The 13748-nt window shown below is 43.6% G+C and overlaps 1 protein-coding gene across 1 annotated transcript in view; it reads left to right on the top strand.

Annotated features, from left to right (window-relative positions):
• LOC140212011 (dual oxidase 2-like) overlaps positions 1-11448 on the top strand; it is a 166376-nt gene extending 154928 nt beyond the window's left edge. Inside the window, exons 32-33 of the mRNA XM_072282367.1 lie at positions 153-281; positions 9123-11448. Of these exons, the coding sequence (XP_072138468.1) occupies positions 153-281; positions 9123-9245 (252 nt within the window). The 3' untranslated portion in view covers positions 9246-11448. The remainder of the gene's footprint in view (positions 1-152; positions 282-9122) is intronic.
• Positions 11449-13748: the final 2300 nt, after the last annotated feature.

Raw genomic sequence — 13748 nt, 5'->3', positions numbered from 1 at the left:
GGGTGCAAGCATTTGGTACTACATTGAATCTGCTTGGTTATACAGTATATATTACTTGATGATCTTGACTATCCTTATAATTTTATAAACCTCTATAAGTATTGTTTGCTCTATTTCTGGACATAAGTTAATGAAATTTTTGTTTCGTCTAGTACATTTGCGAGCGCCACTTCCAGAAAGTGTCAAATCGTAGCTTGTTCACTGGACTTCAATCCATCACACATTTTGGACGGCCTCAATTTGTCCCTTTCTTCTCTTCGCTTGTGGATGTGCATTCCGAGGTGAGTAGTGATTTGTACTCCTGCAGCTATGGTTTAAAGTATCCCGCCATCGTCGTGGCAAACATTGTCATTCCTCAATGTACTAGGGACACTCAGGTTTGATAAGGCAATTTTAATTGGATCTTTGATTTTGATTCAGTGTGACATATCCCAGTTATGTATGCCCCAAAACCTGTCAAAGTTGAGTTTATCATCACATGCACAGGGTGTACTGAGAAACTTACCTGCAGCAATATCACAGGCACAGAGCATAACACTAGCAGCATTCACAAGAAAAACATAAATTATACACAACTGTTACAAGAAGGAACACAATTATACATAATTTTATAAGAAACGCTAATTAGAACAACAGAAATGTTCATTCTAGTGCAGTAATCAAAGTAGTCACAGTGTTGCTATACTGTAGTGATTAAAGTTATACTAGTTGGTTCAAGAATGAATGGTTAATGGAAAGTAGCAGTTCTTGAACCTGAAGGTGGCGATTTCTGCTCAATGGTAGCATCAAGGATATGGCATGTTGGCTCCTTCAGGCAGTGCCTCATATAACTACATTCAACAGTGGCGAGGAATGTGTCTATTGTGTATTGGGCTGAGTAAACTACTTTCTACAGCTACTTGCGTTCCTGTGTATTCGAATTGCCATACCAGACCATGATGCAGCTAGTTATGAGATGCTCAACAATATTCTGCAGAAGGTTTTTAGACTGTTCAGTGAGAAACCAAACCTCCTAATTATGTAAAGATGCTGGGATACTATCATCAGTATCTGAAGTGGCATTAACAGGTCTCTGCTCAACTCGTCCTTTGGAAAAACTGCTCAAAGTGGGCCATTTAGAAGTAAATGACAATCCACTGTTTTTAATTATAGATTGAAGAACGGCTAGGCTAACAAAGCTAATAGAATTCCACAAGAAATGATAGGTTTCTCATCCCCAAATATGAAACAGTAATTTATTAATGGTAGGCCACGACTGAAAACACAGGTCACCAGGATCAAAATGAGTAGAGCAGACATTGTATTGAATGAAAAATAATAGCCAAGAATTTTGTAGTCGATGCTGAAGTGACAATGTTCACTGTTGGCTGCAAAGAAAACTGTCCGCAATGACACAGCAACCCCTCTGACATATCACGTTTGTTACCATGCATCCGATCAGAATCTCCCTTGTTGATGATGCCAAGCAATCAAGCATGAATAATTCGCAGATACCAAACCAGGAAGAAGAAGGCAGAATTTTTTGTTAATATATTAATCCTTTTAGAAATCAGAAATAAAACTAGAATATGAAGTATCATTTTAAAATCTTTCATACTATTTAAAAAATCTCTTACTTTGAAATCTTAAACTGACATATTTCACTGTATGTTTTGATGTGCACGTGATAAATAAATCTGAATCTGATGTTCTTATAACCGATATATACAGAATTTGTTCTATAAGACTTAGAATTTACAAATCATTCATTCAGGTTAGTGCATCCTTAAACTTTGGAGTACTTAGCTTGTTCAGAGATAGGTGAAAATTTTGTCAATTCCCTACATTTCCTTGCCTTGATTATCAAGGAGAAGGCTGCAGAACAGCTGAGCATGTGAAGGAATGCCAAATTACATACACTTTGGCACTTCCACATTTAATGTACTCACCGTGGAGTTGCAGAATTTTTCTGCCAATATCAAGGTGTAACAACAAAGAAAGATGATTATTTGCCATCACTGCAATTGGTGGATCTAGACCAATCAAATTCAAAAGTTGAATTTGAAGTAAAACCCTGTGAAACATGTGTAGACTGAGGGAAGGAAGGACTTCTAACTCAGAAGCTGAAAAATGACATAAATTGACAAAGAATGGAAAGCAACGGAATAAAAAGTCCAACTGATATTCCGACATTTTCACTTTAGATGAACTCCTTTGATCCCTCTTCATTCTATCAACATTGTTCTATCCCTTTATCAGCATATACTTCTATTCCTTTCTTCTTCATGTGCTGATCTCAAGACATGGGGTCAACTCAGGCGGGTGTGAAGTGACATATTTTGGGAAATTAAACCAGAACAGGACACACACAGTGAACCATATGGTCCCGAGGAGTGTTGCAAAACAGAGACTGATGACTACAAGTACATAGTTCCCCGAAAGTTCCCTGGCATCACGCGGAGACAGTGGTGAAGAAGGCACCACTTGCCTTCACTGGAGGGGGCATTGGATAGAAGAGTTGGTATGTCATGTTACAGCTGTGCAAGATATTGCTGATGCTGCAACTGGAATATTGTATGCAGTTCAGCTTGCCACAGAAAAATCAGAGTGGGTGCACAAATGTTTTGCTGGGAATGGAGGCTTGAACTAAGGATTGAATGGATAGGCTGGGGTCTGTTTTCCTTGAAGCAAAGCAAGTTGAGGGGTGACTTTACTGGGTTTGGGGTTTATATAATGATGTATTGCATAGATAGGGAGGAGGGTCACACTCATTTTCCCAGGGTAGGTGATGCACTATCAATAACTCCAAAAGACTGGAAGTAGAGTAAATACTCAAAGGTTTTTATTCGCAGTAAAATGTGAGCTCCACCATGCTGAGTATCTGCCCCTGACTGAGAGGAGGAGCAGTGGCACAATCACCTTTATTCAGGGGTTTGTGGGAGGAGGCACAGGAGCAGTCAGCAGAGGGGCGTGTCCAGACAGTTAACCCAGTTACAACATATATATATGGTTTACTACATTCACCCCTCCTTTTTTAAAGAAGAGTCCCATGGGGTGAAGTGACTGACAATATTTAAAACAAGTATATTTATAGGTCAATTCTATCAGGTGGTCGAGTCCGTCGCTGTGATCTACGTAGCACCGGTGGTAATTGCACCGGCGACGATGGTTGTGCTGGCTCCAGCCTGACTTGAGGTGCCAGCACGTTAGGCGTTGTTAATCCCTCGTGCGTGTGCATCATGGGAGTGTCGTGTGGTGTCTGTGGAGGGCTTGGAGTGAGCGGTGTCTCGTGGGTATATACATCGGTGGATACGGGGTTAATAGTCACCATGGAGTGTTCAGGGTAGGGGTCCGGTGCTCCTGCGGGTGCCAGGTCGCGGATGGAGACCGTGTCTTCCCGCCCTTCAGGTAAAACCACATAGGCATACTGGGGGTTCGCATGAAGTAAGTGAACCCTCTCGACCATCGGGGAGTATTTATTGCTCCTCACATGTTTCCGGAGCAGTACGGACCCTGGGGACGTCAGCCAAGTTGGTAGGGTGGTCCCAGTGGTCGACCTTCTGGGAAAAGAAAAGAGTCGCTTATGAGGGGTGGCATTGGTGGACGTGCATAACAGGGAGCGGATGGAGTGGATTGCCTCAGGAAGGACCTCCTGCCAGCGGGAGACTGGCAGTCCCTTTGACCTGAAGTCTAAGAGTGTGGCTTTCCACACCGTGGCATTCTCCTCCTCCACATGTCCATTCCCCCAGGGATTATAGCTCATGGTCCTACTAGTTGCAATACCCCTAGCCAGCAGGTATTGGTGCAGCTCGTCACTCATAAAGGAGGACCCTCTGTCACTGTGGATATAGCATGGGTATCCGAACAGAGTGAAGAGCTTGCGCAGGGCTTTTATAACTGACGGGGTAGTGGTATTGGGGCAGGAGATGGTGAAGGGGAACCACGAGTACTCGTCGATAACGTTAAGAAAGTACATATTGCAGTCGGTGGAGGGAAGGGGGCCCTTAAAGTCAACACTCAGTAGCTCAAAGGGGCGGTTGGTTATGATTAGTTGTGCCTTTTCGGGTCGGTAGAAGTGCGGTTTGCACTCTGCGCAGACTTGGCAGTCCTTGGTCATCGTCCTGATCTCCTCAAGGGAGTAAGGCAGGTTCCGGGCTTTCACGAAATGGAAAAGCCGGGTGACTCCCGGGTGGTAAAGATCTACATGTAGGGCGTATAGCTGGTCGATCTGCGCGCTGGCGCATGTTCCCCGGGATAGGGCATCAGAGGGCTCATTGAGCTTCCCAGGCCTGTACATGATGTCATAGTTGAAGGTGGAGAGTTCGATTCTCTACCTCAGAATTTTATCATTTTTGATTTTGCTCCGCTGTTGGTTACTAAACATGAATGTGACTGAGCACTGGTCAGTCAGCAGGGTGAATTTTTTGCCGACGAGATAGTGCCTCCAGTGCCTAATAGCTTCCACTATGGCCTGGGTCTCTTTCTCCACCGCGGAGTGCCGAATTTCAGGGTCTTGAAGGGTACGGGAGAAGAACGCCACCGGTCTTCCCGCCTGGTTGAGGGTAGCAGCCAGCGCAAAGTCGGAGGCGTCACTGTCTACTTGGAAGGGAATAGCCTCGTCCACCGCATGCATTGCTGCTTTGGCAATGTCCCCTTTAATGCAGCTGAAGGCCACGCGGGCCTCGGCTGAGAGGGGAATGTGGTGGACTTGACCAAGGGGGGGGGGCCTTGTCTGTGTAGTTAGAGCCCATTGGGCGTAATATGAAAAGAAGCCCAGGCACTTTTTGAGGGCTCTGAGGGTGTTGGGAGTTCCAACAGGGGGCGCAAACGGTCGGGGTCAGGGCCAATGACTCCATTCTCCACGATACACCCAAGTATAGCAAGTCGGGTGGTTCCGAACACACACTTGTCCTTGTTATAGGTGAGGTTGAAAGATTTGGCTGCTTGGAAAAATTTTTGGAGGTTGTTGTCGTGATCCTGCCGGTCGTGACCGCAGATGGTGATGTTATCCAGATATGGGAACGTGGCCTTCAGTTGGCACTGGTCTACCATCCAGTCCATTTCCCTCTGGAAGACAGATACACCATTCGTGACACTGAAAGGGACGAGCAGGAAGTGATAAAGCCTGCCGTCCGCCTCGAAGGCAGTGTAAGGGCGGTCCTCCCGGCGGATGGGGAGCTGATGGTAAGCGGATTTTAGATCTATGGTCGAGTACACCTTGCACTGTGCTATCTGATTGACCATATACGCAATGCAGGGTAGAGGGTACGCGTCGAGCTGCGTGAACCTATTGATGATCTGGCTATAGTCCATGACCATCCTATTCTTCTCCCCGTTCCAAACAACCACCACCTGCGCCCTCCAAGGACTTGTGCTTGCCTCAATGACCTCCTCCCTAAGCAGCCGCTGCACCTCCGACTTAATGAAGGCTCTGTCCCCCGCGCTGTACCTCCCGCTTTTAGTTGCCACAGGTTTACATTCGGGGGTCAGGTTGGCGAACAGCAGTGGGGGAGGGATCTTGAGGGTGGAGAGGCCGCAAGTGGTGTCGGTAGTGCGGTTGTTGGCATGGTGTTGGGTGGGATGTGTGGGTCGGTGTGTGGGGGTGGTCAGTAGCAGGGTACGTGCCGTATCCCTACAAAACTGGGGATTTACAACAGTAATTGGTGGGAGGGGCCCATCATACTCCATCGTCACGCTTTTCAGGTGGCTCTGGAAGTCGAGCCTCAATAGCACAGGGGCACACAGTTGAGGCATGACCAGTAATGTAAAGTCACGATATTCTGTGCCCTGCACCACTAGCGTCGCTACACAACCCCCCTGGATGTCTGTTGTAAGTGACCCTCTGAGTTACCGGCCGTAACGCGAGTCCGCAATGCTGCACTGTGTTCAGGTGGATAAAACTCTCTGTGCTGCCCACGTCAAACAGGCAGCTTGTCCTGCGCCCCTCCACCAGGATGTCCATCATTGACCTTGCGAGCTGGTGGGGAGCACTTTGGTCGAGGGTCACGGAGGCCAGAGTTGAGTTGCTGTCTTGGTCCGGCGCGGTGGCGTGCCCCGTGATCACCCATGGGTCGTAGGCGGTGGGAGGTGGCGCTGACCAATATGGCCGCCCCTATGTCTCACACATGGTGGCGGCGTGTAGAGAAGGTGGCTGCAGGCAAGATGGCGACCCCCAAGTCTCGCACGCGGCGCTGCTCGATCCCGCTTGCAGTTTGGACATACAGGCCCTGGCGAAGTGGCCCTTCTTTCTGCAGCTGGAGCAGGTAGCTTCTCGGGCCAGGCAGCGTTTCCAGGGGTGCTTTTTGAGTCCGCAGAAGTAGCACTTCGTGGACTCGCGACTGGCAGCAGCCATTGTCAATTCGCCGGCGGGTTGTGGGGTCTGTGGTGTCCACAAGGCCATCGGGGGATCGCGTGCCTCAGAGTTGTGCAGAGTGGCCTCCAACGTGTCGGCCAGCTCAATTGCCAAACGTAAGGTAAGATCAGCTTGTTCCAGCAGCCGCTGGCGTACGTACACTGACCTGGTCCCCGTGACGAAGGCGTCTCTCAGTAGGAGCTCCACATGCTGTTCAGCTGTCAGTTCTTGGCAGTCGCAGGTCCACACGAGTGTCTGTAGGGCCCAGACAAACTCAGCACTCGACTCCCTGGGCCGCTGCTGCCGCGTCGCTAAGTGATGTCGCGCATAGATGGTGTTTACCAGCCGCAGGTATTGTCTTTTGAAGGTGCTCATCACGCCGTCGTAGCTCGGCTGGTCTCTGATCATCGAGTAGACCCATGGACTAACCCTGGAGAGGAGAACTCTGCACTTTGCGGTGGACTTGGTCACTTCAATCTCCTCTAGGTATGATTTGAAGCAGGCCAGCCAGAGTTCAAAAGCGTTTCCAGCTTCAGGTGTTTGCGGGTCAAGGTCTAACTTGTCGGGTCTCAGAACGTGTTCCATGCTTTAAAATTACTGCTAATAAAATTGATGCACTATCAATAACTCCAAAAGACTGGACGTAGAGTAAATACTGAAAGGCTTTTATTAGCAGTAAAATGTGACCTCCACCATGCTGAGTATCTGCCCCTGGACTGAGAGAAGGAGTAACGGCACAATCACCTTTATTCAGGGGTCTGTGGGAGGAGCCACAGGAGCAGTCAGCAGAGGGGCGTGTCCAGACAGGTAACCCAGTTACAACATATATATGGTTTACCACAGTAGGGAAGGCATAGGTTTAATGTAAGTAGGGAAAAACTTAAAGGACTCCTGAAGGTTAGAGGATTTTCACAGAGAGTAGTAGATGCATGTACCATATTGCCAAAGGAAGTGGTATAGGTGGGTACAGTTACAACATTTAAAGGCATTAATATTGGCTTATGGATAGAAAAGGTTTGGAGTGATACAAGCAAAAGGAACAAGTTCAAGAAGGCACCTTGGTCAGTATGGGAAAGTTAGGCTAAAGAACCTATTTCCATGCTGTATAATTCTATAACTGATAGCAAGTTACACACTACTAATGTAGTGAAGGAAAAGAGGTCACAGCTGAATTTTCTTCTGGATTTTTTTTTTTAGCAATTGTCTTATATTGATAGCCCTAACCCCAGCTTGCTCCTGTGGTGCCCCAACCCAGGACACCCTCCACCTGGTCCGAACATGCCCTCTCACCAAGATCTGAGACGGTTTTGCCGCAGTCCATCGATGCGGCCACAAGCTGGAGGAGTGGCTTGACAAAAATCAATTAGAGGTGTGAAGAGAAAAACACCTGCCATTCTAAACAACATATCGATGGCCCTGAGAATGAATATATGGAGGAAGTATTGCATTAAGTCGTAACGTCAACCTGGAGTGATTAGTGCTGAAGTATAAAATTAAAACCCAGTTCACCTGAACCCAACCTCCAGCTGAATCTTAATCATACTTTATAACTTTTTCTATGTCTTAATGAACTTGATTGATTATCATTGTAAATGTAATAAGCCCAGATGATGGGCAGGTGGAATCATAGAGCAGTTGGAGGGGTGGAGTTGGGAAACAGAGGTACAAAGGTGACAGGTGGAAACAGCCAAGAGTGAAAAGGAAGATGGAGCCAGGGGAGGGGAGGGGAGGTGTAAGTGGAGACAACTGAAGGGTGATAAACAGGAACACAACGGCTAGCAGTGCTGGAATCTGATAAGTGAGGGAGGTGAAATGTGAACTATTAGGGGAGAAGTGAAGAGCAAATGGAACCAGATAGAGGAGGGAATCCAGTGGGTCAATTATGTGGGGAGTATGTGGATGGAATCAGGAAGAGAAGGGGAAGAAAATATATGATGGGAGTGTTGAAGGGGGAAAGTGTGGGTAAGGTATGTGAAACAAAACAAAAATGGGTGGACCAGAGGTGGAAATAAAGGAGAGACAGTGAGATGAGCACACAGGAGGTAAGGGTTCCCTGAAATTCTAGTGTTTGCAGAACTCTTGCGACTCTTTTTGTTGAAAGGCCGAGGTAGTTTTGTTGCACTGAATTCTGGTAGCCAGGTTCCAACAGGAATGGGGGAAGGCATTTCCAGCTCAGGAGATCAAGAAAGAAGAATACAGGAAAATAAAGCATTACTATAGTTAAAACAGATGTAAAACTGTGCATTAAAATAAGCAGCAATGCATTTAAATTGAGAGGGGGAGAGTTCAAAAGAGATATGCAGGGCAAGTTTTGTAGACAGAGAGAGGTGAATGTCTGGAACGTGTTGCCAGGAGCGGTGGGAAGACAGAGATGAAAAAAGGGTTTCTCTTCGATAGGTACATGAATAGCGGGGGGGGGGGGTGCAGGGGAGGGTAGATATGGACCATGTGCAGACAAGAGGAATTGGGTATCATTAGCTTAATTAGTTCAGAACAACATTATGGGTCAAAGGGCCTGTTCCAGTGCTGTACTGTTCTATGTTCGTAAGAGACTGTAGAAGTGAAAGACAATGTCAATTAGATGAACACACACCAAATGCTGGAGGAATTCAACAGGTCAGGTAGCATCGATGGAGAGCAAAAAAGAGTCAACGTTTCAGGCCAGGACCCTTCATCAGGACTGGAAAGGGAGGGCAAGGAAACCAGAAGTGATCCAGAATTATTGAGGGAATTGTGAAATTTTTCCTGTCTTTCTGGTGTAACATTTTTGTTGTTCATTATTGATGAGCAGGTTACCAAGGTTGGAGTGTTTAGCTGTGGACCTCCTGGAATGACCAAAAATGTAGAAAGAGCCTGCAAGGACATGAACAAGCGTCATAAAATGCAATTTTATCATCACTACGAGAACTTCTAGCTTCGCAGATCTTCTATAAGAACTTCTGAAAAATTCAGCTTTATAAATCTTCCTTAAAATGAAGGAATACTTTGTGTAGATTGGAAATGTTGTTTCTTTCACTCATCCTGTGGTAGTTTATACTGACTGTTCCTAATCTCGCACTGGGATCTATAAATCTGACTTTTATGAAAAAATATTTTTCAATTGTTAAGCGTATGTACAGATAAATGTTATGTCAATTGATTTGTTAAAATAATCCATCTGTGAGAGGTTGTCCGATGAATTGTGAATTGTTAGACAGGATTTAAAATTAGATTTACTGTTCACTCTGTACTATTAAATCTTGAATGTTAATCCTCAATCCTACTTGGATTTATTTATTTAAATCCACATCGTTTGACTCAAGAACTTAAGGAAGTAGGAACATGTCCTACAAGTCTGCCCTACTATTTTGATCTATGATAGCAATTTCTCTTCTTCATTCCATCAAATATTTATCCAGCTCCACTTTAAATACTTCTAATGATCCAGTTGCCACCACCTGCCCAGGCAGAGGATTCCAGGTTTTCACCTCTTTCTGCAAGAAGAAATGTCCATGTTCCTCAGTTTTAAATGATTGGCCCCTTATCTTGTAGTTATATCCTCTTGTTTGAGACTCTTGTATTAGTGAAAACATCCCAACATATACTCCTGTCAGACCCCCTTTTGATAAGGTCATCCCTCTTTCTTCTGATTCCCAAAGAATACAGGTCCAAATTATTTAGTCTCATTTGGAAGGACAATACTCTCCTACCAAGAATTAAGATCATGAGAACAAAAGACAATAGGGGGAGAATTAGGCCACTCAGCCCATCAAGTCTGCTGCACTGTTTGATCATAAATGATCTATTGCCTTCACAACTCCATTCTCATGCCTTCTCCCTGTATCCTTTCACATCCTGACTAACCAAGAACATTTCAAACTTCACCTTAAATACACCCAATGACCTGGCCTCCACAGACACCTGTGGGAATGAATTCCACTTTTACCATCCTCTGGCAGATAAAATTCCTCCTCATCTGTGTTCTAAAGAAATGTCCCTCTATTCTGCAGTTGTGCACTCTAGTTGTAGACTCCCCATCATAGGAAACATCCTCTCCACAGCCACTCTACCTAGGCCTTTCAACATTTGATAGGTTTTAATGAGATTCCCCCTCATTCTTCTCATTAGCCTCGTGAATGTTGTTGTGCCCCCAATGGTCCAATATCTTTTGTTTGATAAGGGGACAAAAACTGTATGCATTATTCCAGGTGAGGCCTCATCAATTTCATGTACAATTACCTCAAAACCTCCACAATTTTTAATCTCCAATGCCTTTGCAATTGCCAAATTCTAATGCCTTCTTAAATATTTCTCGGGCCTGCCTGCTAGATTTTTGTGATTCATGCATCCATACATCCAGATGCCTTTGTATTTCACTCACTTGCAGTCTCTTCCCATTTTGATAATGATGTGTCCTTTGATTTCTCTTACCAACGGACATGACCTCACACTTCCCTGCATGAACTCCATTTGCCAGTCTTTTGCCTGCTCATCCTGTTGCAGAATTACAATATACTTATCACAACAGTCCTTCCACTGAATTTTGGAAACCTTACATCCTGTTCCTTTATCCAAATCATTAATACAAATAGTGAACATTATTAGGCCAAGAACTAACCACTATATTGCTTCAGTAATTACCTCCATTCAGTCTGAAAAGGACCCAATTATTTAAACTCCCTGCTTTTTCAGAGACGGTTAGTTTTCAGTTTATTCTAACGCACATTCCCTGATGCTATGGATTTTTAATTTGAGGCATCTTCTCAAATGTCTTTTGGAAGGCGAAATACACTACACCTATGGGTTTCCTTCTATCATCTCCCCTATTACATACTCAAAATCTGAGCAAGTTTGTCAAACTTGATGTAGAACATATAACAGTACAGGATCTTCAGCCCACAATGTTGTACTGATCTTTTAACCCATTCTAAGATCAATCTAACCCTTACCTCCTCCATAGCCTCCATTTCTCTATCATCCCTGTGCCTGTCTCAGAGTTTCTTGGATGCCCCTATTAGATCTACCTCTACCCTACCCCGGCAGGGCATTCCACTCACCCACCACTCTATGTAAGTAATTTCCTCCATACTTTCCTCCAATCACCTTAAAATTATGCTCCCTCATATTAGCTATGTTGACCTGGTAAAATTATATTCACCTTTCCTAAAAGATTAGATATTTTCTCTTTTACTATTGACTCAGGCATTTTGCCAATGATTGCTGCTTACTAACAGCCTGTAGTTCTCTGCCTTCTTCCTCTATCCTTGTTTAAACAACGGAATTACATAGGCTGTTTTGCAATCCTTTGATACCCTTTTGAACTTGCTGGAGTTCAGCAAGTTATGAAAATTTTCAGTCAATGAATCCACAGACTCTGCAACTACTTTGTTTAAAACCCCTAGCATGCAGTTAATCTGGGTAACTTGCCCTCCAGACACCGCCTCTTCCCATCCACATCTGTCCCCCCACAAAAAAACTGCAGTCATATTCCCTTGTAATTGTGAGTTTTGTAAATTCTACCGTGTTATTTAAAATTAACTCATCTACTATCCTAGGGATATTAGCAATATCACCCATGATGAAAACTGAGCAAAAAATTTATTCAATATACTGTATCTACCGTTACTTTGTTTGCTGTTTTTGATTCACCAACATTGTTCTCTTGTGGACCAAACATTTACTGCAGCTGCCCTTTTACTATGTAAACATCTACAGAAACTTTGTTTTATTCTACATGCAGGTTTTATTTCAACATTCGTTTTTCCCTTCTGATGAGCTTTTTTAGTCTTCTGATGTTGGAACCTAAAATCCTTCCCAATCCTTTGGTCTAACACCAGCCCTTGCCAGTTTGTATGCTCTGGTTTTCAATCTAATATTATCTTTTACTTCCATCTTGACTCTTTCTCACAAGATTCCCTCTTTTGATTGGCATAAATTTTTACCCAGCATTACAGATCAGCTGTTTGAGTAAAATGAACGTTATTCATTTACAACTTCTGGGGTGCATGAAGTGTTTTAAGAGTCTACAAACTGGGACTGTAAAATGGTCATCTTAACCTGTTACATAAATGGATGAATCGATAGTCCAAAATTAGTTGAGAAGTGCTGTACTTTGTGGTAGACATGAATATCATCAGATGTCTCATTATTAGCGAAATTTGCTAAGCAAGGTGTGCAAGGAAGGAAGTTTGATATTTCTGATCTGAAAGCACATACATTGTATGTAAAAGATGGAAATTAGGAAATTAGAGCAATGTACTTCATGCATCATGTTCATTATACATAAGCAGGGCAAGTAAATTATACGTATGTTACAATCCAAGAAATGAGAAGCAAATAAAAGTATTTATATTCTAATTTTAAGTTTTAAGAGTTAAATTAAAACTATAAGATGATTTAATTCTTATTAGCATTATTTCTGGTGTATTATTTAAAATGATTATTTCAAATTACTTAACTCACATCATTTTAGAACAATGACTGATTGTATTGTCACTAATTATGTTTTTACACAAACTTGATTATTTATAATTCACGTGAAAGTGGAAGGTACAGTATCAAGAATATTAGAATAAAATTCATGTCCAAAGATTTATACCTTGATATCAGCAATGGAATGGCAATGGGACCATATTTTGAAAACAGAGGAGATGCACAGCCGTAGCAACTTCAGTGCCTGAAATGGACCTAACTGTAGCCAAAACCACCTGCTGAAGTCCAACTATATATTATTAAATGGAGTTACATTGGAATAAATGTAGAATCCTAAGAAATACTGAGGAACAGAGACCTGATGTATAAGTCCAAAGATCTCTGGAGATACCAAAATGAGTAGGTGGTGAAGAAGATATACAAGATACCAGCCTTATTGGCTGAACATGGAATATAAAATCAGAGAGTTATAGTACAGATTTAATAATTTTGGTTAGGCCACAGCTGGACTACTGTATGTAATTTTAATCACCATATTATAGGAAAGACATTGGAAAGGATGGAGAAGAGGTTCACCAGGGTGTTGCCTGGGATAGAGCATTTCACTTATAAAAAGTGACTGAATAATCTGGATTTGTTTACATATGCAGAATTATGAGGGGTATGGGTAGGGTAAATAATAGGAAACTTCTCCCAGTATCAGATGTTTTTAAAACCATTGGTTTAGAGGGGATCTGAGAAAGAAATTTTCCTCAGTAAGGGGCTGAATCTGAAATACATGGTTGGTGTAGAAATGGCTGCTGTAAAACACTTCCAGTTGTCCATCATTCAGTGCTGGCAAACATTGCTTACCTATAACACCAGAACCCTCCATAAGATCCTGCAAATTTCAGAAAATGAACACCATACCAGAAACTGATATGGAACTCATGATGACCTTGAGTGCAATCAATGTACAAAAACGAGGTGCTTAAGTGATACGCTCGGATGTCCCTCACCCCACAAC

This window comes from Mobula birostris, chromosome 18 (genome assembly GCF_030028105.1).
Source record: "Mobula birostris isolate sMobBir1 chromosome 18, sMobBir1.hap1, whole genome shotgun sequence".
NCBI lineage: Eukaryota > Metazoa > Chordata > Chondrichthyes > Myliobatiformes > Myliobatidae > Mobula > Mobula birostris.
The sequence above is the reverse complement of the archived record's forward strand: the minus strand, read 5'-3'. Positions and strand labels throughout refer to the sequence as shown.